Genomic DNA, 23,348 nt, shown 5'->3' with positions numbered 1-23,348 from the left:
GAAGCAATTATTTCATGTGCCAAGTCAAAATTATTAACGTAAAATGAGGATAATGGTTCCATAACAAATTGGTCATAATAGAATGATTGAATTCATGCCAATACGAAAAGTCCTATTCATATCGCAACATAAAAAAACGAAAGTGCTAGTCATCTCATTTACTGTTCTCTAGATTTATTCTGGAAATGTGATTAACGATCGAATTCAGTGGCATAAGAAAGGTTTGATGGAAATGCTGCTAACTTGTGAACAGAATTTTACTGCCTATCAACTGACCTGTCTCGTACACATGCATGCAGACGTGGCTGTTCGTGGATGTTCATGTAAAATTTCATGAACACTAAAATGTATAACCTCACAGTGGTAGAACCTAGCACCGCTATTGTGTGCGGTTCTACCAATCCTGAGCCATTGCGAGTGTCAAGACCTATTTGACTTGACAATTGCGAACTGCGACAACGTTGATTAAATTTATATGTTGTTGAAAGAATGTAATCTCAAGAGAAGAACAAAAGAAGCGAATAAACATTCAAGTATGTAAATTCACTCAACGTTTAACTTTCAATATTACCAATAGAAAAAGACCTCTAGAGTGGCATTCATGTTCCACATCCAACATCTGTTTATAAAGATTTCAGTTTCAAATTAAGAATATGTTTCAAAGCACTCACAGTATTAGGCACAATCAGGATGATATAGGTCTAATGCAATAGAGTTGTCTGCTAGATTTTACCGTTGGTATTAGAATTTGCACTTCTGTCAGAATTAGCAAATTACCATTATGACGTCCCTGTTTATTGTTATTTTCCGTTTTGTCTTCTATTTGCCTGAAGAAAAGGCAATTAAATTATTTTAATTTTGCCAATATATTTTGCCATGAATTATAAATTTTTATCTTAGTCTCATTTTTCGACGCTTTTTGTTTAAAACTCTATGCTTCCCGCGAAACAAATGTTCTACGAACTTCCATTTTACCGATTCTTCAAACTGACCCAGGAAAATTTTTTGAAAAAAATATCGCTCTCCATCATTTTTCGTGTCAGTTACATTAATTCAGAATCAACGTAAACGTGCAAACGTTGGTGAAAATTGTCGGTGGCGTAAAAGTCTTCATTCATTACTTACCATGAATTCGATATCATGAATTCCATATCTTGTGTGCCTTTCTTTACGGGAAAGAGTACTTGATCCCAGTGGACCTATGTTAAAACTCGTTGTTCTACCACACGCATACGTTCGATCCACTACACGCACACGTACGGTCCACTACACGGACACGTTCGGTCCACTACACGNGTTCGGTCCACCACACGGACACGTTCAGTCCACCACACGCACACGTTCGGTCCACTACACGGACACGTACGGTCCACTAGACGGACACGTACGGTCCACCACACGGACACGTTCAGTCCACCACACGCACACGTTCGGTCCACCACACGGACACGTACGGTCCTTTACACGGACACGTGCAGTCCCCTACACGGACACGTACGGTCCCCTACACGGACACGTACGGTCCCCTACACGGACACGTACGGCCCCCTACACGGACACGTACGGTCCAGTTTATTCTTGTCTGCCAGGAAGCTCTTAAAATCACGAGATCCACACACACGCTCATGGACGTTAGGCTTGAAATAAATAAAAATAAATTCGGAAAATTCATCTACAACTATAACCATACATATAAATGGGCATTAAATTCATACGCTTATAATGTTCTCGAGGAACAGTCATCGATTACTCATGAGAAGTGCGTTGGAATCAGTTGTTAGTCTTTGGCAAATATCCAACAGAAACGGACTACTCTGGTGAACTCTCTCTAAACATTTTTAACTTAGAGACATTAACTTAACTCGACTTAACTTAATTTGCTGAAATTAACTTAGAGTCATTAACAAATAACTAATACTAATTGGTTTTGTCCTCTCAGTGGAAGATTACGTGTTGACTGCGTGGCCCGCTCAGAGCAGGCCCATTAGGCCACAGCCGTATTTGTGTACGGAAGTGGACAAGATAAGCGTGTTTGTTTACGTCCAGTCGCGTCCCAACAAGTTCTTAGACGTTACAACTTCCACTGGCTGAAACTGAAATAAAATTTAACTGCTTGAATGGCAGGAATTCGATGGCTTCCTTTAATCTGACAAAAATTAGATTATAAGATTAGAAAATATTATTTTATCAGCAAATCTGGCTTGGTTTCAAATAGGCATATACTGTATAGGTATAAAAAAGTTATTCATGAGGTGCAAGTGTTAATTTATGCGGTTTTCTAGGAGTACACAGATAAAAGGATGTTTTTTTAGTCTCACATGGAGTAGCTGAGACTAATTAAGACTTCCCTGAAACTGAGACAAAAGTAACTAATTTTATCTACCGCTGACTGTATTGACTGTAAGCAAATACCTTAGTTGTTATTCTATATTTCCGTTACCTTTCAAGAGGCACTGAAGAGGAAAACTTCCTTGCACTCACTGTGAAATTTCAACACCTGCGTCTCCGTGTCATAAAAAAAGACCTCCAACAGGATATTGTTTTACGCTTTCGTTTAGGAGAACAATTTGCACTCTAACGACCTACAACTCAACATAAAAAAATGATAAACTCGCTCAAGTATTGCCCTTCCGTTGTCGAGGTGATGATTCATTGTTCTTCCGTTGAAAAAATGATGAATAACCGCCGCTGCCACTGAGGTGATGCTTGACGGCAGCTCTGCAACGCTACTCAAAATTCAGCGGAAGGAGAGATGCATGAATAACACTGAATACTGATGAAAAATTCAGGTCCTTTTCCTGAACTGAGATTTATGAAGTGCTGAATTATTGCCATCAAAATAATTTAGCTAGCTATATAATATAATATAATATAATATAATATAATATAATACAATGTAATATAATATAATTTATACACAATAATCAATGTTTAACTATTATCTCAATGGTAATTAAATAAGAAATAATTTTTTGGGCGGAAAACTATATTAATGAAATCTAATGAACTGATGTAAGATTTTTTTATTTATTTTACATAACAAGATTTACACACATCTGAATATTGTGTGGATCCGATTTAGAAACCATACACATCGCACAACATATGAACAAGGGGCGCAAACTTGGTAGACAACATATATGAGCAAGAGGTGCAGACATGCTAGATATCATGCAACATTCGAACAAGCAGTGCAAACATGTTAGATATCATGCAACATATGCTGATGAGTTGAATGAGAACATTTGCCAATGCAAGTCCGTGCTTTTGATATGAGCTTTAAAATAATTATGATAGCTTCCGAAATAGAAATAGGCAAAAATCAGTGCGAGGACCTCAGTTATACAACAAATTTACAGTTACACACTCAGTAAGTTACAGATCACTTACTTTTCATTTATGAAGTTTAGGTGAAGTGGTTTTAAAATGACAAAAAAAGTTTTACGTTAATGGGTAATGCAAAAAATTCGGAGGATTATATGGCTTGACGTATTGTACAGTATCTGGTTTTGATAAAGATGCAAAGATTTTGAAAAAAATCTTATCGAGAACAGGCTGGTATCAGATTCTGACTCACCCAATAATTTTAAACACTTACGTTTGCCTGACTGCTCTGTCAGCAGAATTGTAAATGCTTCTTTGTCCATGTATTATAGTGAATTAGCTAAGGATTTTAGTACTATTTGTTATTAGATTAAAGTTTAGTTACACATACATAATTACTTCGACATAGTTACTATTGATTGCCGAAAGAATTTTGATCTCTTATTTCGATGAAGATCGAGTTGTCATGGGTTACGCCGAAATTCTATTTTCATTGAGACTGAACATGGGAGTAAAATACGACAATTCGCTCATGCCTGTAGCTGTATGTAATAATATATTTAGATTGAGTCGGTTAACTAGTATCAAGTAAAAGTATTCCATAGTTTGAAATTTCTTGAACTTCCCTAAAAAAATTCACCAAAATCGCTTGATTAAATGGGAGATTGCTTGGGATCATGGCTTCTAATTTCAAATTTAATCGAAGTGTAATCAGGAGGGAAATCATCATAAACTTTAAAAATATTATAAGTGTTTATTAGGTTTTTATAAATTTTCGAGTGATGACGTCATTGAATTTTATCCAGTTTTTTTTATTCCGGCAAATCAGAGAAAATGGCATTCAGTGCTTTACTTCCAACCCGTAATAATTTGTGCGATCGAAATCTCCCGAGCGTCGTCCATGTGAAAGCCAGCTGATAATTTTATAATTATTTTTACCCAAACAGATTATTTCCTGGAAAATAGAAGCATGTTTGCCTAATGCAAGTTCTCCCAAACTTATTCACTACTTTACCAAATTTAACATGCCACTGTAGGTCTATGGATAATTTTCTTAGATAAGAATATTTTATCAGGATGCTCTCTCATGAACATAACACTGAAGATACGAATAATCTTACAGAATATTATTCGGCAATATTATATTAATTGAATTAATGTTGTTGTTTCCACTAGGTATATTGAAATGACCTTCCAGGGCATTTCCTGTGCGTGATGAATACCAGAACCATTTCACAATGAAACTATTCTCCCTAGTGGACAAAATTCTATTGAAGAATTTCCATGCTACTGGGCAGAAAAAGCTCCACCGGTGCTTCATGTTACTCTCATATTCAAGATTCTTGTAATATCTTGGTACGGTTCTTGCTCGCGTCAGTTCATACTGACATCCATTGGAATATAAGTCACTCTAATTTGAAACTAATAATTAATATTACTTGAAACTAGTTAATAATAATAATAATGTAATATCTTGTACGGTTCTTCCTAGCTTCAGTTCTTACTGACATTCATGGGAATACAAGTCACTCTAATTTGCAACTAATAATTAGTTAAGTGAACACCATTCATTCAACACTCATAATAAACGGATCAGGAAGCATATCCGAAGAGGAAGACTTCAGGAGATGAGAAGGGATCAGCGTCGATAACTTGATATTTATAAAATATATTATTAGATCGTGGATGGCTCAGGTCCCCGGCCGTTTCCTATAACTATACTTTCAGTATTTCTCTAACTAATCGTAATCAGTATATCAGCGATAATTGTCCACTCGCTTCAAACCCTTCAAATTCAATAAAATTATTTGACAGGTAAAAAATAGCGTCGTGTAATTCCAATGCCGTTTTCATCCTTACCAGTAGTACTGAAACAACAGTTACGGTTTGGAAAGCCGCCTGTTGATCATCGCTCATCCAGCGAACCGACTGATTTTGCATAACTCATAATAAATCAACACAGATTAATAAATCAACTGAACATTTACAAGCAGTCACGTATCGTAAGACCACATATAAGCTGGGCACTCGACCCGTAGTACTGCAATAACAGTTACGGCTTGGAAAGACGCATGTTAATCATCGTTAATCAGGCGAGCCGACTGATTTTGCGTTAACTCATGATAAATAACAGATTTATAAATCAACTGAACATTTACAAGCAGTCACGTATCATAAGATCACATATAAGCTGGGCACTCGACGTGGTGAGTGCAGCGGGCAGCGGGATGAAGGCGCATTAAGGTTGATAAATCAACATAGACCAACTGAACATGAAGGCGCAGGCCAACTGAACATTTACATGCAGTCACGTATCATAAGATCACATATAAGCTGGGCACTCGACGTGACGTGATAAGTGCAGTGGGCAGCGGGATGACGGCATCAGGTAACAGGAAAGCATCACATGCGTGCGTGTTCAGCCTGGGAACGTGCTAGCCGCGCGAGCTCTCACGGACAACCTGATGCCGGCTGCCGCTGTCCGCGTCCGCTGTAGTGTCCGGTGCTGATGGACACTTCATTATTTGCACGTCAACTGTTCGATCACAAGTGCGGTAAATATCGTAAGATGATAATAGATTCACAGTTTGAAATTTTGGTTTGCTTCATAGTCATAACTTTTCGTTGTGGTTTTATTGCAAAAGCGGAGATGTTAAATGCACTTCTCAAAAATTTTTTTATATTTTTTGTTCCAGGTAACATGCATACTAAAAGTAACATGAATAATCCAGAGGCTTCCTCAAATTGCCTATTGATTTGCACCATAAGTTCTACTGATCGGATACATACATATGTGATTTTTGTTCCCGCAGGAAAGTAGATTATTTTAAGTAGATAATAAGTAGATGAGTAGATCAATATTGCATTGATCTAGATAATTTTTGATGCGTCAGTTAGCGCTCACCTTGGCTATCTTCCGTTGTACGCATGCGTAGTTAGCGCGCAATTAGAACAAATTTGCTGGTCATTTTTTCCTGACAATACAAAGAATATACTTATATCATTTCATTTGTAATTCGTGCAAATAGAATCAGTTTCCGATTCTCCTAATATCTGCAAGTAGTATCAAGAAAGAATTTCATTATTAATCAACACGTAAGTTCAGTTCCAGAGGAGTGATATCCTGAATAATCACTTAATTTGCATGAATTAAAAATCAAGGAAAACCGAAACAATCTCAAGCACCATTTTGTGACGTAATAACTTAAACGAAATTAACCGCAAACGACCACACGTGGCTAGGAACACTTAACTCAGGAATGCGGATGAAGACGAGCTACAGATGTTCCTGGCGAACATTCGGGAATGGGAACGGAGGCCTGCCGTGCGCAATTGCAGACGGCAGGAAGCAGCAGCTGCTGACTTTGGGAATGGGAATGCGGGCTCGGTTGGAATGTGGGAACGAGTTAATTGGTGCGCGTGCGTTGCCGAGAGTATTAAAAAAAACATCCACGCTAAAATTATACATTTAGACGAGAAAATTTTGTCCAATACTTTTAAAGACAACATATGGAAATATAAATAAATTGCGTCAAAAATAAATCAATAAATAGCTGCCCCTGATTTTTAACAATAAACACGTATGAAAAAGTTTTATTTGTAACTTAACACTTGCCTCAACCAAAAAGAAAAAAAACTGACAATTTTCAGTCCGCACCTGATCTCCAGGGGCCGAAAACGAAGATCCTTTCCCCTGAAGAACCGTTAAAATTCCACAATGAAATTTCTACCTGCTCTTAACTAGCTTGTAGTACCTGCGGTGCTTCTAACAAAACTGGGTGAACTCGTGGTAAGAAGGCGGTCTGTAATTTGAATTCGTAGGCTGGTGCAAGTCTCGTAGAATTATATGAGTAGATACCGGACTTTCAAGTGCATAATTTTATTTTATTTTTTTGTCTCGCATCAATAATCCCCCGAAAAAATTTCCGGACGGAATGAGCTCATATATATGTTGAGAAGGCAAATATGTCGCCATATTTTCGTATTTTCTAAACAAATGCACTTGAGAATTATTATCAGACAGTCTCGTTCTTGGACGTGACTGTAAAAGCTATAAATAGTTCACGAATAAAGTAAATCGAGAAAATGCGCGTTTTTTAACGATACACCAGTCACAATAATATCATGATTGCTTTGAACATTTTTCTCGCTTATAACGATGTATAAGTGTGGAACTTATCCATTTTTCCATACGCTATGTTAATGTACTATTTTCATTCGCTTCCTTCAATCTCCAGCTTCAACGTGGCTTATCTATGCGGCTATTTTTGTTCCCTTATATGTTATATCACTTAGTAACGATTTCTCATTGAATCTGAATTGCTACCGTGAAGTAATAAAGCCGCTGACCATAGGAAGTGGCCAATTGTTCAAGCATTCAATCTAGACCTTATGACCTTGGCCGTCTGAACTCCGAAAGAACACGTCTGATCTCGTGTTCGGTGTTCTGTGTTCGCAGTTCAAACAAGAAACGTTCTATTAGACCTTATGACCTTGGCCGTCTGAACTCCGAAAGAACACGTCTGATCTCGTGTTCGGTGTTCGGTGTTCGCAGTTCAAACAAGAAACGTTCTAAACGTTTTTTTAGTCGTCCTGCACGTTTTTTTAGTCGTCCTACACGTTTTTTTAGTCGTCCAACGTGTACATTACCCCCCGGCAATGAATAAACAGGCTCACTAGCTATGCTTTTTGCCCCAACGACTTGCAGCGATCCGAGTGATAATTTGAGCGGATTTATTTATTTATTTTATTTTAAAGAATAAAAACCTTATGAACATAACCTGGGCTCCCCATTGTTACTAAAAGTGCATCCAAATAAGTCTAAATTTGTAATATATCAGTTGACATTTATGACAAACCTTATTTGGCGCATTAAATTAAAAAAAATAATTGGTTGTGAAAGATCGTTGCATTAATTCTTTATAAGATCAAATTCCGCGTGCCATATCGTGCTTGAAATTTAAAATATCAATATTGTGTCTGTATTAGGCAAAGGCACAAACGACTTTAGGTGCCGAAAAAGACGCCAGGCTAGTTGTACAATTTGATAATATTATGAGAAATATAAGTTCCAAATGTTTAAACTTTTTATCATCTAAATTAAATACACAGTCAGGTCATTTCATTTGGTTAGAGTCAGTAGTTTGAAGGTTATACGTATTTTACGGTTTGGCAACATGCTGGTTGGGTTCTGTTCACGGGTGTTGCGAGGCGTGAGTATCTTAAGCTTATATTCTTCAAACAAAGCCTAGAGGGCAAATTATAAACTTTACGACCTTCAGAAGTCGAAGACAAGACCGCATTTGTTTACTAGAGCGCAAGACAGAGGAAGTGAGGTAAGCGAAGAGGCTCATGTTTTCAATCGTTCGTTGCGCACATGTCGTCCGAATTCCAGAGCCCCGGTGGGAACGCAGCCTCCAATTCTGTTCTCACGATGCCCGCCTTCTTAGCAGTGTGATCCACGCGGTATTTTTATTAGAATTTTTTATCGTGTTTTTCAGTGAAAGTAGCTGCGTTGCCGCCTCCTGCCAATATATATAAATTTGATTATATTGGGAAGGTGTAAAACGACCTTAAAATTGAAGAGGTGCTTATAGTGAACGATATTGGAATTATTTCGTGTGGTGTTATCTGGCATCAGCAGCGCGGGCTCGTCGCGTTGTGCTCGTGGTGCGCACACCTGCCACGAGGATCACGTGCCCGTGACGTCACAGGCTGCCGGCTATATAAGGATCGCCAAATCCAACCCACGCTCAGACCATACCCGATCGCCCTGTCGGTTGTACTACTCCCGTTCTCAGTAGACGCATCGTTCCGCTCACTGAGCAGCCATGGCTCTCTCTACCCGCAATAAAAGTTTCATCACATTATTCAAGATCAAGAAGGCCATCAAATCAGCACTGAAAAAGTCACTACACATATTTACGAAGACATCGAAGAAGAATCAAGAGCTGGAGCGAGTAAACTTTGACATCGAGATCAACGAAAACCTGCAAAACGAAGCTCTTGAAGCAAGATTGCGGCAAATCATCCAAGCTTCCCCAGCATCTCTCGACCTTGAACACAACCCAAGCCTACACAACGGAGTTTTGCTCCTAAACGAAGACACGGAAATTCAGTTCGGTACTTTTTGGACCGGCGGAGAGGAAGAAGATCTCTGGGACTTGTACCCTCACTTGTGTTCATTCAACAGCAACATGAAGGCTAACCGGTCTGCAAGACTACCGCCCGTCAGTACAAAATCAGCGTGATAATAATAATTGATGGAGTGACATCGTTGCGATCTGTGATAGAGGCTCCACGTGTCGTGGATCTCCTCCGACTTAGGGCTGTTGAACCTTCGAATTCAGACGTCACTTCTGAAGACTGAGGCCGCCATCCATTGCTGTGATATTATGAAGACATATTTATTTGCTTTTGAATGCACTCGTTTCTCGGCATTTAATAAAATACTTTTAAGATATACACTTGTTTTTCCATTGATCCTTTTTTAGGCTAGATATCCTTTGACGTAGAGGCGAGATTTATCGTTTTGGAATGTATACTAAAATTGCGGCCATTTAGCGGTTTAAACAGAGACATGATCAAAACGAAGGATAATTGAATTATTTCAGGCAATGAACGCGAAGAGGAAAAAATGAAAATGATCAAAATGTTCGCTTTATATTAGGGTATGAAAGAAAATGCGGCAAAAAACGGAAATTTCAGATAGACCTTGAGACAGTAAGAGAAATACAAAATTAGACTTCAACATGATGGAAAAATGCGAAGAGTGAACATTGAGAAACAGAAAATATGGATTAGTATATATTTTTTTCGTGTAAAGGAAGAAGGCTCACATAACACGCGGGATTTTTTTTCGTCAGTGAAGGAGGATAAGCGAAAGGAAATGCTGTATGTCTCGCCCGCCCTAACTGCCGCAGGCGCGAAACGCGAGAAGCGTTTTTGTTCTGTGAAAAGAGACGACCGGCGACGAGTTTTTGAAAATACCTTGTATGAGGTAGGAATTGAAATTGAGTTTCGCGACTTCAACGACACGAGAAACCCTTATATAAAAATCACTAGCTTTAGGCAAGGATTCCATAGTTTTTTTGGGTTATTAGGTTTTGAAGTTTTAGCAATCGAATTTATAAATATGGATCGTAAAATTCCAAAAATATTGATTAAACTAGTAGAACTGCAATAGGTCTTTTTCGAAGACTGTGCGTGAATAGCAAATTATTTTGAATAATAATCTATATGGCCTGGAAATGATCGAAAGAATCTATAGACTCCTTGATTAAAGAAATTTTGAACGTTTGAAAATTGGTTCATGTTTTAGGAGGCTAAACGGATACTCTCATGTAGCAGTGACCGCGAGCGACAGGTTCTGACAGGATTCAGCCCGTGTCAGAGTTTGTCAGTTAAGGTTCATTGGGAGGTAATGAAACGATTTGCTGCGTTTGTCTTCCACGACAATATATTATGAGAGATGACATTTCAAGTTAAAAGTAGTAGAAAATTTTTAGTTCTACATAATCACTGTTTTGACGGCAATGTATATCGCCGGTACCATTATTATTATTATTATTTAGATATAATTACATGTAACGAGTTGAGCAGCCGTTTTTAATCGTTACTCATCATATACGTAATAAGTGTATAACATTGGCATCGCGTTCAATGCACATTATTTTTTTTTTTGTTTCAGCCGGCATGAGCGTTTTTTTAGGTCTCAACTTCAAATCATAGAAATACCATCTCAACTTCAAATTATAAAATAAACCATTACATGGGAATGATTTCTCTCGGGAATTATAAACCCAAATCAGTGGACACAAATTATATACAAAATTTATAGATCCGAGATCAATAAGCGATCGTCGATCCGACACAGAAGATTGCAAGGCACTTGCAACTTTTTTAACAATGATTATTTACCATCGCAAAGCAATGCAGTATAATTCATAAAGGAACGATTTCAGACTAAAAAATACTTTATGGTTATTGCCAATCGACTTGACGACATCGAACCATTCCTTAACATCTTTGCGATAATTCTTCGTGGAATATGGGCGGGATTCTCAAGGTTCTATCGTATAGACGCATACTGTGATTGCTTCTTGCAAACCAACCCTTTATATTATTGGTGTATGATCTGCCTAGAACAGGTCGTTGATAAGTTTCTTCATCATCTTATCTCGCGATGACTCATGACTTGTATCATAAACGGACACTTTTTCACACAGGAAATAACATATATAAACTAAATGTGAAGAGCGCATTCTTTATAAATAAATCACATGCATGAGGAGCGTCAGCAACAGGTTGGCTTCTTGGTGCAACTGAACGATTTAAACGCACAAAACCGAGGCGCACAAAAACCGAGGCAGGTTTTCATGCAAGGTGTTGCATGCTAGGAGTCGTCTTGCGCCGCTACTGTTTTACCTTTCTGAGAAAATTAGGAAGTTCTTATGGCAACGTGTGGCGTGAACAGAGAAATACGACGTAATTCGAACATTTTCTTTTAACGTAGTGTAACATTACTTCGGAGCTCTATTCAAACTTTTCAAATTTGAAAATATATAATCCTTAAAGTATCCTTATTTGCTCACTAATACCGGTCTCTATTTACAAATAAAATATATAATAGCTAATTCCAGAGTCATTCTTTGCTGATTTGGGCCCTTTATCACCATTTATGTTATAGCACAGTTGGATGAAATGAAAATATAAAGGCTCTCAATTATTTATTACCTATGCAGTAATATTCTTCTTCTTGCGCAAACAAACCAATAATTGCGTGATTACTATAGGTGGAGGTCAGTATATTTTACATAAATACTAAATTGTGGCGCCATTGGATCGAAAAGGGGTTATGATAATACTGGCAATTCGATCAGTAATCCAATTATTGCACTCGTACACAATTAACTTCAATGACCATCAATTACATGAATTGAAAATATGAAAAGATCTCATCTCTATGGACGCATTCGAAACTCGTTTTATTATTCATTTTACATTTTTGTTAAGCTAAAGTTTTTTACGGGGAATGAAGCATTGAGTGCTTAATAACTTGAATTATTTGCAAAGGTCTCTTTTGAAAATTGTGGAACCAATATTTTAATTGTTTTCATTTAACAATAAACATCTAATTTTAAACCGCATATTGTCACATTTCATGCAGTCATCAAATAAGCCAATAACCGACAACATGATAGATAAAATAATATCCAGTAAGTCAGGTGCCACTAAAAGCAGAGAAACGCAAGCAAAAGCAAAAACATTTTCTTCCAAGCAAAATTTTAACAAAGTCTCTTTTCAGGTACAAGCATCAATATCACCTCACCGTACTGAGATGTTTTTTTGCACAAAAGATCCTTAATTTCAGCAGATGAAAGTTGACTTAGGCCCCACCGTGTAACGGCTGGATAATAGAACTCGCGTGGCATTACTTTGTTCCGTAATTAGGATGCATTGTTATGGCTCTGCGTGACATGTAAACTGCCATTGAAAAACGTTTGTACTGATCCTGAGTTTCGCGGAGCACAAGAAAAGTTATTTTGTTTTAGATTCTTTACTCTGTAGTTCCGGATAATTTCTTTCTGAGCATTCAAAGTTCATTCATAAGGTCTTATTCAAGATAATTGAGGCAATTGAAGAAAAAATTGGTATCGGAAAAGCGCTCAAAAATTAATCAAAACTAGGAATGGGATATATATACTGCAAGTACTTGTACACGAAAGAAATCGCTTTAATTCATCACAGGAGTATTATAATTAGCGATCCTTCGCAAGCAAAATGTGCACGCAATTTCTGTCTAAACAATTTTTTATAACTCAATTACGTTTTCCATTGAGATGACGGTAATAATTGATCGAAGGAATAAAATATATCAATCGCAATTTAATTTTATTTAATTTAGTGACCAAGTGATATTGTCATAGTCGACAGGAGAGATTCAAAGTGTGCTATCCCATGTGCAAGGTCGAAGTTTCCGCTCATGAATCACTTGCTTTGTTTCTATCCTTTGAGACGAAACTTTATAGAGACTGAGTTACGAGTCGAAACTTTACAACCCCTATAATGACTGTTATTTAGTATAGCCTCGTGTTAACCACGGAGCGTGTGCGACGCCACAATATAAATGATTGTGTTGTGCCGAAATCGCGGAATTTTAGATTCTATATAATCGGCAGCCAGTTTGCAGTATCTTTAGAATCAGCATTTCTATACTATAGGAATCTGGGGTTAGGTCAGTCAGCAACGTTTTTAGCGCATTTTCTCATTTATGGAAAAATGCACTATTGTGCTCGCCATGTCCGTCTGTCTGTCTGTCTGTCCGTCCGTCCGTCCGTGACCACGTTTTCGTCGACGAGAAAATGCGCTCTCTGTCATTCACTGCAGTGAGTACTGAGTTATATATTTTTAATATTTACATACAAAGGAACTAAACCGAACTTGACCTAACCTTTTCTAACTCTAACTGTCGATTTATGTTTTAACTCCAACTCTGACGTCCGTTTTTCTGAATCAGCAACGAAATGCTGATTCTACAGATTCGGCAAACTGGCTGCCGATTACTTAGAATCTTCAATTCGGCAATTTGGGCACGACTTATGTAAGTTCAAAGCGTATTTCAATTGCCAGTATTGAAAAACATTAAATTTGTTACTATGAATTTATACCAATCGAAATTGAGAATTTTTTTAATTTACCGTTGACGTATCGAATTATTTCTCATAACAACCTCTCGGCGTTTTTTCAGAATTGACTCACAACAAAAAGGAAATTTATCATATTATCACTAAAAAATTTATTGTAAGATTACTCTTTATTATATTTGCCCTTTGATGGATCAGCCGATACAAGTTAAGAGTATTTTAAAAGTTCATTAATTAAGTTCAGATTTTACTATTATGATTAATATTATTAAAATTTAAGATTATTAAGTTATTAAGTTCAGATTTTGATCGGCCAACAAAAAACATCGAACTCCTGAGAATATATGGACTTTCCGGCAGCAAAAGTTTGGCTTCGTAACTTTGTTCAGGAAAACAAGTTTCAAATTTTCATCTATTTAAGCAAACGTATCATTTACAATCATTTCAGAGTTGTGCTTTGCGCTGAAATAACACGTGGGAATTTCGTATATACTTTTATCTCGCCTTGACTGAAGCGCCTTTATCAAAAGCCTCATGTAAAGCAAGTCCATCACATGCCTCTCATGTGTAAGTGCTGTGGCGTGGCCGCATACCGCATGCAAATGGGAAATGTTCAATTAGCCAACTTTAATGGGTTAATCAAGGCTATGAATCAGCATGTATTGGCAGCCATCGAAGGACTTCATCAATCTTTTGATGCGGAGGTCTTCGTATGGCAGCGGCGACTCGCGATGACGTGGTTTCTTGGCCAGAGGCTCTCACAATCTGCCCTATTATAGGCATGGAGGCGAAACCGCCTTGATTTGCTGATAATAAACACCTGTGGATTCAATTAATACAGGTTCTCATACGTACGATTATGGTTCATTTTAGGTACTCTCGCATATTTTGGGGAGAATATTATGGATTGAAATGATTTTTTAATGCTTCTTGCTTTTCGACAACTTCAAAACCTTAAGCAGCAGATCTTTCATCAGCATAATTGAGTGCTATGATAAATCTTTAAAATTCTTTTAGTTTCTCATGAAGACAAAGGGCAGTAAGGTATTTGATATTTTTGCGTTTATTTGGATATTCATCTGGCTATAATATATGATATAATTCACTAATCCGAAAAAATACTGAAGTTATTTTACATGAGTTTAAATTGGACGTAGTAAAATTAGTATTCTGAGTACCTTTGTATCTATTACATTTCGTTGTTGGAATGTTTGCTTTCTCTCAAACTTGGAAATCTTTAATTTAAATTCTAAAACTTTACAAACCTTTTGCGACAGTTATGCGCTTTCATATCGAATTTTGTAATGCCAAACACAATTCTATCTCCAATGTTTTAAAATTAGCTACGAAGGTGAAAATAACATGAGAAGACGGTGATAGTATAAATCACATTTGTAAATGTAATTAAAGACCAACTGAAAGAGTTTTTCTAATACCTACTTATAATGACACCTCACACCTGTAAATATTCATGTAAGACATGGATGCTCATGATGGAGAACCGGTATAATCCAGTATGGGTGTAATGCATCTCTAGTGTGGTGATAAACATGTCCGTAGGTATCATAGAAGGTTTCTCCGTCTAGCCGGGATCGTCTCTAAAATCTTCTACTGATCGCAGGTTCGATGAGTGAGAGACAATGGACGTGAAATGAGCCTGCAAAGCTGGCTAAACTTACACGGAACTCGTCATTAAGACTCCATTATCTGCCTGTTTGTGACAAAATTCTATTGTTCGTTTCAAAAGCTCGCTGGAAGCTTATGCTCGAGTGTCGGGAAAAACAGTCATTTATGAACTCTTTGACTATTTTTTTTTTGTTTCAAACATGTTCTTCTACAAATAACGAGATAAGTGAAGAAGAGAAAATATGCGGGCGCAGATGTTCACAATTATTACAGCTTGGATTAAATTATATCTCAATAATTTGTTCAAATGAAAAAGCTGAAACTATTCCAATTGATGGGCTTGTATCAATCAATTTGTCGCTGATGAAAACAATCGTTGCGTGAATTGATTTCTTTACCCTATCTCTCTTTTTTGTTCATTCAAATGGGGTTTCGGTTCCTAAAATATTCTATTAAAGATCTGACGTAAGTTATTTAATCCGTTTAATTTCGTCGACGTAACATGTATCAGCCAGAGAAAAACGAATCTCTTCCCAACCCAAATGAAATTGGGTTGGGAATGAAAAAATAAACTCAATCAAATCCCCCACAATTTTACAGAAAAATGCGACACCTGCCGCTGTATATAACTAAAAAAATGAAAGTAGTGAAGGATATGTGGACAATTATCTATTAAAATGCAGTTTATAGAAAAAATGCGGCCCTATTCAATTTTAGATTTTTTTTTCTTCCAGCCCAATCAGTTTTTCTCGTAAAAAAATGGGAAAATTCTTGGGAGCGATTAGAAGCTACAACCTGCTTTTAAAATACATCTGAACAGCATTGAGCAAGATATTGTTCAAGCAAAATGTCACGAAAGAAAATTAGAACAATTCCGTCCCTTGCCATGCATATGTAAAGTGTAGGACCGAACGATTATACTTGGTAAATGCTCGCACTGAAATTCATACCTACCATTTGTGATAGAAAATCAAGAAAGCAACGCAAATTAAATTATTTATATCGGAAATTTTTGGTTAACTTTGAAATTCTTGGTTAATTATTAATCTGAATAAAAAATTATTTAATTTGTTATTTTTGCGTATATTTATTATATGAAACAACAGCTGCCCTTAATTTGTACAGCAAGACCAATCTCACACAATTCACAATATAATTTTGTAATGAACTCAGCTACAAATAAAAATAAGGCCACTACTTTTTCTTCGCAATAAAAATGATTCTCTAAGTGCGCTGATCTCATTCTTATTAAAACTTTACGGCTGACTTAACTCTGCCCGAAAATCCACTCATTTTAATTCATTATATTTGAATCACATCAAGCAATAAATATGTTTCTCTAAGTAAGCTATTCTCCTTCTGAACAAAAATTACGACTGGCTTAACTCTGCCCGAAACTCCACTCATTTCAATTCAATATACTTGAATCACGTCAATAATATATATTTTACACTCAGTATACATTTTTTCTCCTCATCAGCGTGGTGGAACTCGACGGTGGCCGCCACGCTAGATCGTCGCTCGCAGCGGTCAAGCCATGGCTGCTTCAGCTCGCATGTCCGCGCGCCACGTCCCTGGCCGCTGTCCAGCTGTCGTCCCGGCCTATACGCGATCTCGAGCAAGACGTTCCCACGCTATACTGGATTCCTTCATTTGCCTCAATAATTCTGACCGTTAAATGGTAGTGGACGGCAAGCCGGGCATCCGGTCTGCAATGCGCATCAGAGTCCAATTACCTCAAGATTATGGAGCCTCTGTGCATAAATAAATAGGAGCATGGAGAATTAGGATTGCGCAATATAGATTGAAATTTATTCTTGTTTGATGCAAAAAAATGTGGTAAAGATTCGATTTTGCGTTGTATCATTAAGGACACCTTAATTTAGTTAATCATTTCATGGAGACTTTCGATTGATGAAATGTAAGAAAAATATGGTTAAAGAACTTATATATAAGTCATGGTTAGCCATATGCTTAGTTTATTCAAATTATCAGATTATATCAAAGTTTCAGACAAATGGCCACATAAACTGCTCCATGATCATTATTTGTTATGATAGATGCTTTGATATTTAAATTACATATGCAGCAACATTTATTTGACTTTTTGTTATTTCTAATAGCTGGGCAAACCACAAGTACTATATATATGCGCGTGCCAATTAGGATTAAAAATATGACTGTGGATTGAATTTAAGTTTAAAAGTGTCTTGCAATTCAGTGTGAAGTTTTTTTTATATTCGTAACCACTCCTTGCGGGTGGGGATCATCAATCAGACAGATTAATTGCGCAATCATTCTTCAAGTCTGCCTCGATTTCGTCATCAAATTGTCTCAGAAAAAATCTAATGGCAAAAAAAACGGAAACATTAGCTCCAAATAAAACGCCCGCCTGCAGCTCGAACATAAAAATCCTCCTAAAACCTGCTTTATTACGATTTTTTGACATAAATGTTGAAAAAATAGTAATGTTGTTTAATGAATTCTAGCTGCTTATATCTTCAAGTCACTGTTACATCGAGTGTGTGTTAGCATAAAATGTATAAAATTATGCTGCATTATTTCACAGAAAATAGAACAAATTATTTATACACCATGATAATTGTTTTTCAAAGAATTTTGTGCATTTCCATGAAGTCTGTAGTCATAAATTCCGCGATAAACTTGCATTGAAGTCGTTTGTACTTATTCTAAAAATCTAGATAGACAGTTCTCAAGCTGTTGATGTGTAGATAAATGTACATAGAACTGAGAATATTGGTATAAGTGACTATTGACCTTGAAAGTGGGTCGTCTAAATTTATTTTCAGCAATAATTATATACCATTGCAATGACAAGAAACTCTAACCGACTTTTTATTCGTTGTTCCAAAACCACAAACCGCCGTACGTGCTCAGCTCGGGTCTCCCTTGCGGCTCTCTTTCCTAGACCAACATGTTTCCACGATTGCAAAGAAATTACTTTTTTATTGTAAATGAGATTCAGTTTTTTGAGAGGCAGTAGATTGGTGGTTCAATGCTCCAGGCATTTGCTTTGAAGCTTATGGAGCGGAGACCAATCTTCAGTAAAAAAAACGTTAAGATAACATTAACGTTCTCGAGCTAGTTTTTCTTGCATGCTACCGATAACATCCAATAAATATTCTATTTTGCCGAATTCAAATGCGAAACTCACAATTTCTGATCGTGAAGGTTTTTACTTCTATAACGACCACAACACAATTTTTGTTCTTCTGCTTTTTCGTGAAAACGATTCCTCTTGAAATTTGAGCATAACTTTTGTCCCATGATATTGTTAGAAAATATTATTTCCTTAATTTTTAATCTCATAAAACATATATATCATTTAATCTCATAAATATTATATAAATGTAATCTGGAAATACTGTTAATTTTTTGCCACAAAAACTATGCGACGATAGATTACACGAATAAAAGGGTACAACGAACGGGTTTAATAAGTGTAAGCCGGTTTAATTTACTTCCTCACTAAAGTATAGTTCAAAACTGATGCATCAGCATGACTTTATTAGGCGGAATTAGAAGGGACTTAATATTGAGTGCAATATAGGTGGAGCCCACACATTGCTACCTGACGCGTTTGAACAAAGCTCATGCAATTTATCTGGATGGCGAAACGCCGTTTCCGTTCTACGTTCGGCATAGAATATACGGTCTGGATTAACTTTATAAAGAATGACTTCAGATTTAATCCCTCATGATGAATCATAGCTACCAAATTATCATGTTCAGTGATCGGAGCCCGCGATGTTGGATGAAGTTACGTTGCTCGATTGTGTGACTTATGACAGTGAACTCGTTGATAGGTCTTTGTTATTCCAGTGATGAATAGAGCTTGCATTGAATAATATTCGAATATTAGCACATTGGACCGGACTGAGAGCACCTCTGTAATAATTCATCTTGTTGAAATTTGGCTATATATCAATGGTTGTACGGTCTGTAATGATTCATCTCACGAAGCGGCCCTTTGTTGGTGCTTGAAAAATTATGACATGTACATATATTTTTAAAATGTAATGTGCTGGCACAGCAACGGAAACTGTTTGCAAGTAACTGCATTAGTCCTTATTTAAGGAAGCGAATAATCATTCATCGTGAATTTGTAACAAGATTAAAATTTCAATTTCATCATTCCATGTCGCACGCATATACGAATAAACGAGTATGCATGGTTAATCACGTGCTAGAAACGACAATATTAAAAAGTATAAAATATATGCTCATTTTAAAAGTGATTTTGTACAAAGTAAGTTTCAATAAGGCGGAGTCTTCGGGTGATCCCCTTTCAGTGAACTTGAAGCAGTTTGGAAGGGATTTTTTAACTGCATCGTTTGCTAGTCCATTGCTTTTTCATTCGATTACCCGGGACATTGGATCATAAGTCGATCGCTACCCAATCGACGATGTTGTAATGACACTATTCATGACGAGCTCAGTTTTGAGACGAGTTCTGATGCTGTAATTTACCGTCTTTACTTGTGACAAGTGAATGAATTCTTGAAAGGATTTGGCTTTCAGTATCAGAGGATTAAATTCAAGTATACTAAGATCTCTCCGGAGTCTGTCGTAGCCCCCAAAGCTTTCTCACTTCACGCACTCATGAAAAAAAAGTCGGGAGGAAATCACAATAAGGGCTGGCCACTAAAAAGGCTTAATGTAACCTCAGACTTGAGCACGTGGATTAGTGGCGACCCGCAAGGTTGTCCTGATGGCAACACTCGGCCATTGTTATTTTTCAGGTTTAAATCTAATTCTAGTACACCTATGATGTATACAACCACTCAATGTCGTAACAGTATTGAACCGTAAGTTTATAAATTGCCGTACGAACTTCTGATACATTAAATTGTATCTAATTCAGGTGATAAATTAATCTCAAAGGGTATAGCGGTTGATGGCAACTTGGACTCCTCAAGCCGGCAGCTGCATTCCCATGAGACTCGCCTACGCTTCTTCGCTGCGATAGAAGACGCCTGATCTTCAATGCCCCCTACACCTCTTCTCCCTCAGCCTAACCTGCCTCTGTCTCCTCCACCTTTTCCACTGTATGTATATTTATCGGTCGAGTTCACCAATGCCCCCTACACATCTTCTCCCTCAGCCTAACCTGCCTCTGTCTCTTCCACCTTTTCCTCTGTATGTATATTTATCGGTCAAGTATACGTAGTCCCTACCAATTACACAACAGCCATTGCAGCTCCTCGCTCGATCATCCATTTTACCCCGAACTGAAGATGATTTGGAATGCGATTGTGAAATTAGGAATTAATGCAATTTTGACGAAGGGAACACGATATCATAATAATGTATTTAGGTTTTAATTTTGAAACTTGCTTAAGGGCAAATTTTTTCTCGTTAATTCTCGATAAACACCGAAATATTTTACTTGGGAAACTATCAAATGTTCCAAATTTATATTCCGCGTCCGTGAAAATACAAAAATCTAATCGGTCAATTTTTCACTCACTGCTGACGAAAACAAAGCGCCCAATGAACATGGTGGCCGTGGTCCCCGACATCTCATTATCTGTAGCCCAACAGTACTTGGTGACGTTGAAGTTTACTGCGTGAAGGATCACCCTGCATGCGTCAATTTAATATCTTCCAGTTGGTTATTGTACAGTACGAAACCAACAGCAAAAAAATCTATCATACAGATCATCCACCCCAGAACCAACGTATTTATGCTGGATCTAGCCTGAACAAATTTAATATAAAATCAAATGAGTTAATTAGCAGCGAATATTGTACAACTTCACTCGTTCAGATGTGCATGTGTTTTTTATAGTTCCTGTTGTTTTTTTTTTTGCTCTACCTCTTCATAGTTATGAAATTGCAGTTCGTATTCATTTGGTTGATAAAACTAATCAATCACAATCGTTTTATTCGTTGGTGGACCTAGTAGCTAGGTTGACCTAGTAACTTGGTTTATCTAGTAGCTAGTTGCATCTTACAGTTCATCTTGTCCAAGTATAAAGCTCTCAAATCGAAAAAAAGACAAGCATCATCACCAAAATCACAGAGAAATAAATCATTGCTGTCGTCAAAATATCGTCCGCACTGATCACGCGTAAAAAAGTTCATTCGTATGTACATTGGCTTCCAAATGCTGATACAAATGTATTATTTTTAATTCATCATTTAATTAATCATAGTCAAGAATGACTAAGTATTTATTTATAACCAAATATAAGCCAGCAAGAGCCTGTCTTTCGTATGTACATTGGCTTCCAAATGCTGATACAAATGTGTTATTTTTAATTCATCATTTAAAAATTCATAGTCTCTAGAATGACTACGTATTTATTTATAACCAAATATAACCCAGCAAGACCCTGTCCCCCGGAGACCCAAGCATCGCTCGCCCCTACGTTAGCTTCCCAGCTAATCTGTTGGGCAAAAAATATGGAAATGCGCACGTGGACCGCCAAAAAATTCTACCTGGCTTCTAGGCGGCTATGCTCCGATGCCCCAGCGGCATCTAGTTATTATAGTGAGGTATCTTTCAAGAAAAAACTAATTTATTCCAGCAATAATACTCTAATCATATATGTATAATCTCAAATGTACTACAATTGGAAAATGTTTTGAAGTTCTTAACTGTGTAAAATAATCGTATTTTCGATAAAAATAGATCCCAAATTGTATCCTTTCTCGATTCACTTGAATCATAAATTACGATTCAACACAAAAAAATGGTTTAAATTTGGAGCATGCAGTAAGATAATTGATTATCTGCTTGATATTATTAATTGTAATTCATATATGATTTTAATTAGTCACAAAGAGTACAGTAAGTCTATAAAAACAGGATGCCTTTAGATCATATTGAAAACAAAAAAATTCTTACATGGAAATAACTTTTGTATCAAAATAAATAACACAATAGTTAATAAACACAAAATATAATAACACAATAGTTAGTATTTTTTATTAACATAAGTTAATAAACAATACACAACAACATGAATAACGTTAAGCCTACATTAAAATACTTGTTTTCGTACATCATAATATTGATTCCCATAGAAAAAACGTATGGCGCAAAATTTTTCAAAAGGCACTAGAAAAATGTTCTGTTTAAAAGTATTGGAACTGTTGAAAATTCGTTTGCCATTATTCTATTTCCGAATTTTAGGTGCAAGAGGAACAAAGATTGGTAATCCAACTGAGTGAGATCAGTTTATTACAGCAGGATTAAACTTGCACAAATTATTAAGTTAAGGATATTACGAAAACATGTAAAAAATTTATGCAAACAATTCACAGTTCAAGTTCCTATTTAGGAGACGGATTTGAGTGTATAGAGATCCATATATGAGCAAACTACTAACAGAGTGAATCGCATCTTCAATGTATTGAATTAATCATTCGGAATGTAGTACTCTAAAAAAAAATCCTGGATTAGCGATCATAGAACTAAATCATCCCGCACTATGAAGAAAATAATTTTAAAAATAAATAATTATTGAAAAAAAATTGCAGAATTTATTCCTTTAAAACATCAAGAAAAATGTGGACAAATCACTGAAAAATTCTTGAACAAATTCCTTAAACGATTTTCAGCAACGAACAAAATAATTGATTAATCGGCACAATGTGAGCGAATTTTGGAGCTAAATATTTTTTTTTTAATATTTAGCTCCACTTCTTAGTCACAAACTATACTTGTGACACAAATCTTAGTCACAATATACTCTAACGATGAAGTATAACATGAAAAGGTTC

The 23,348-nt window shown here is 36.6% G+C and overlaps 1 protein-coding gene across 1 annotated transcript; it reads left to right on the top strand.

Moving 5' to 3' along the window:
- Positions 1-9,092: 9,092 nt before the first annotated feature.
- On the top strand, positions 9,093-9,789 carry LOC125178671. Its single transcript, XM_047882993.1, has one exon. It carries the CDS (start codon positions 9,156-9,158, stop codon positions 9,573-9,575), a length of 420 nt encoding a protein of 139 aa, XP_047738949.1. The 5' UTR covers positions 9,093-9,155; the 3' UTR covers positions 9,576-9,789.
- Positions 9,790-23,348: the final 13,559 nt, after the last annotated feature.

This window comes from Hyalella azteca, unplaced genomic scaffold (assembly GCF_000764305.2).
Source record: "Hyalella azteca isolate HAZT.00-mixed unplaced genomic scaffold, Hazt_2.0.2 contig1566, whole genome shotgun sequence".
NCBI classification, from domain to species: domain Eukaryota; kingdom Metazoa; phylum Arthropoda; class Malacostraca; order Amphipoda; family Hyalellidae; genus Hyalella; species Hyalella azteca.
The sequence above is the reverse complement of the archived record's forward strand: the minus strand, read 5'-3'. Positions and strand labels throughout refer to the sequence as shown.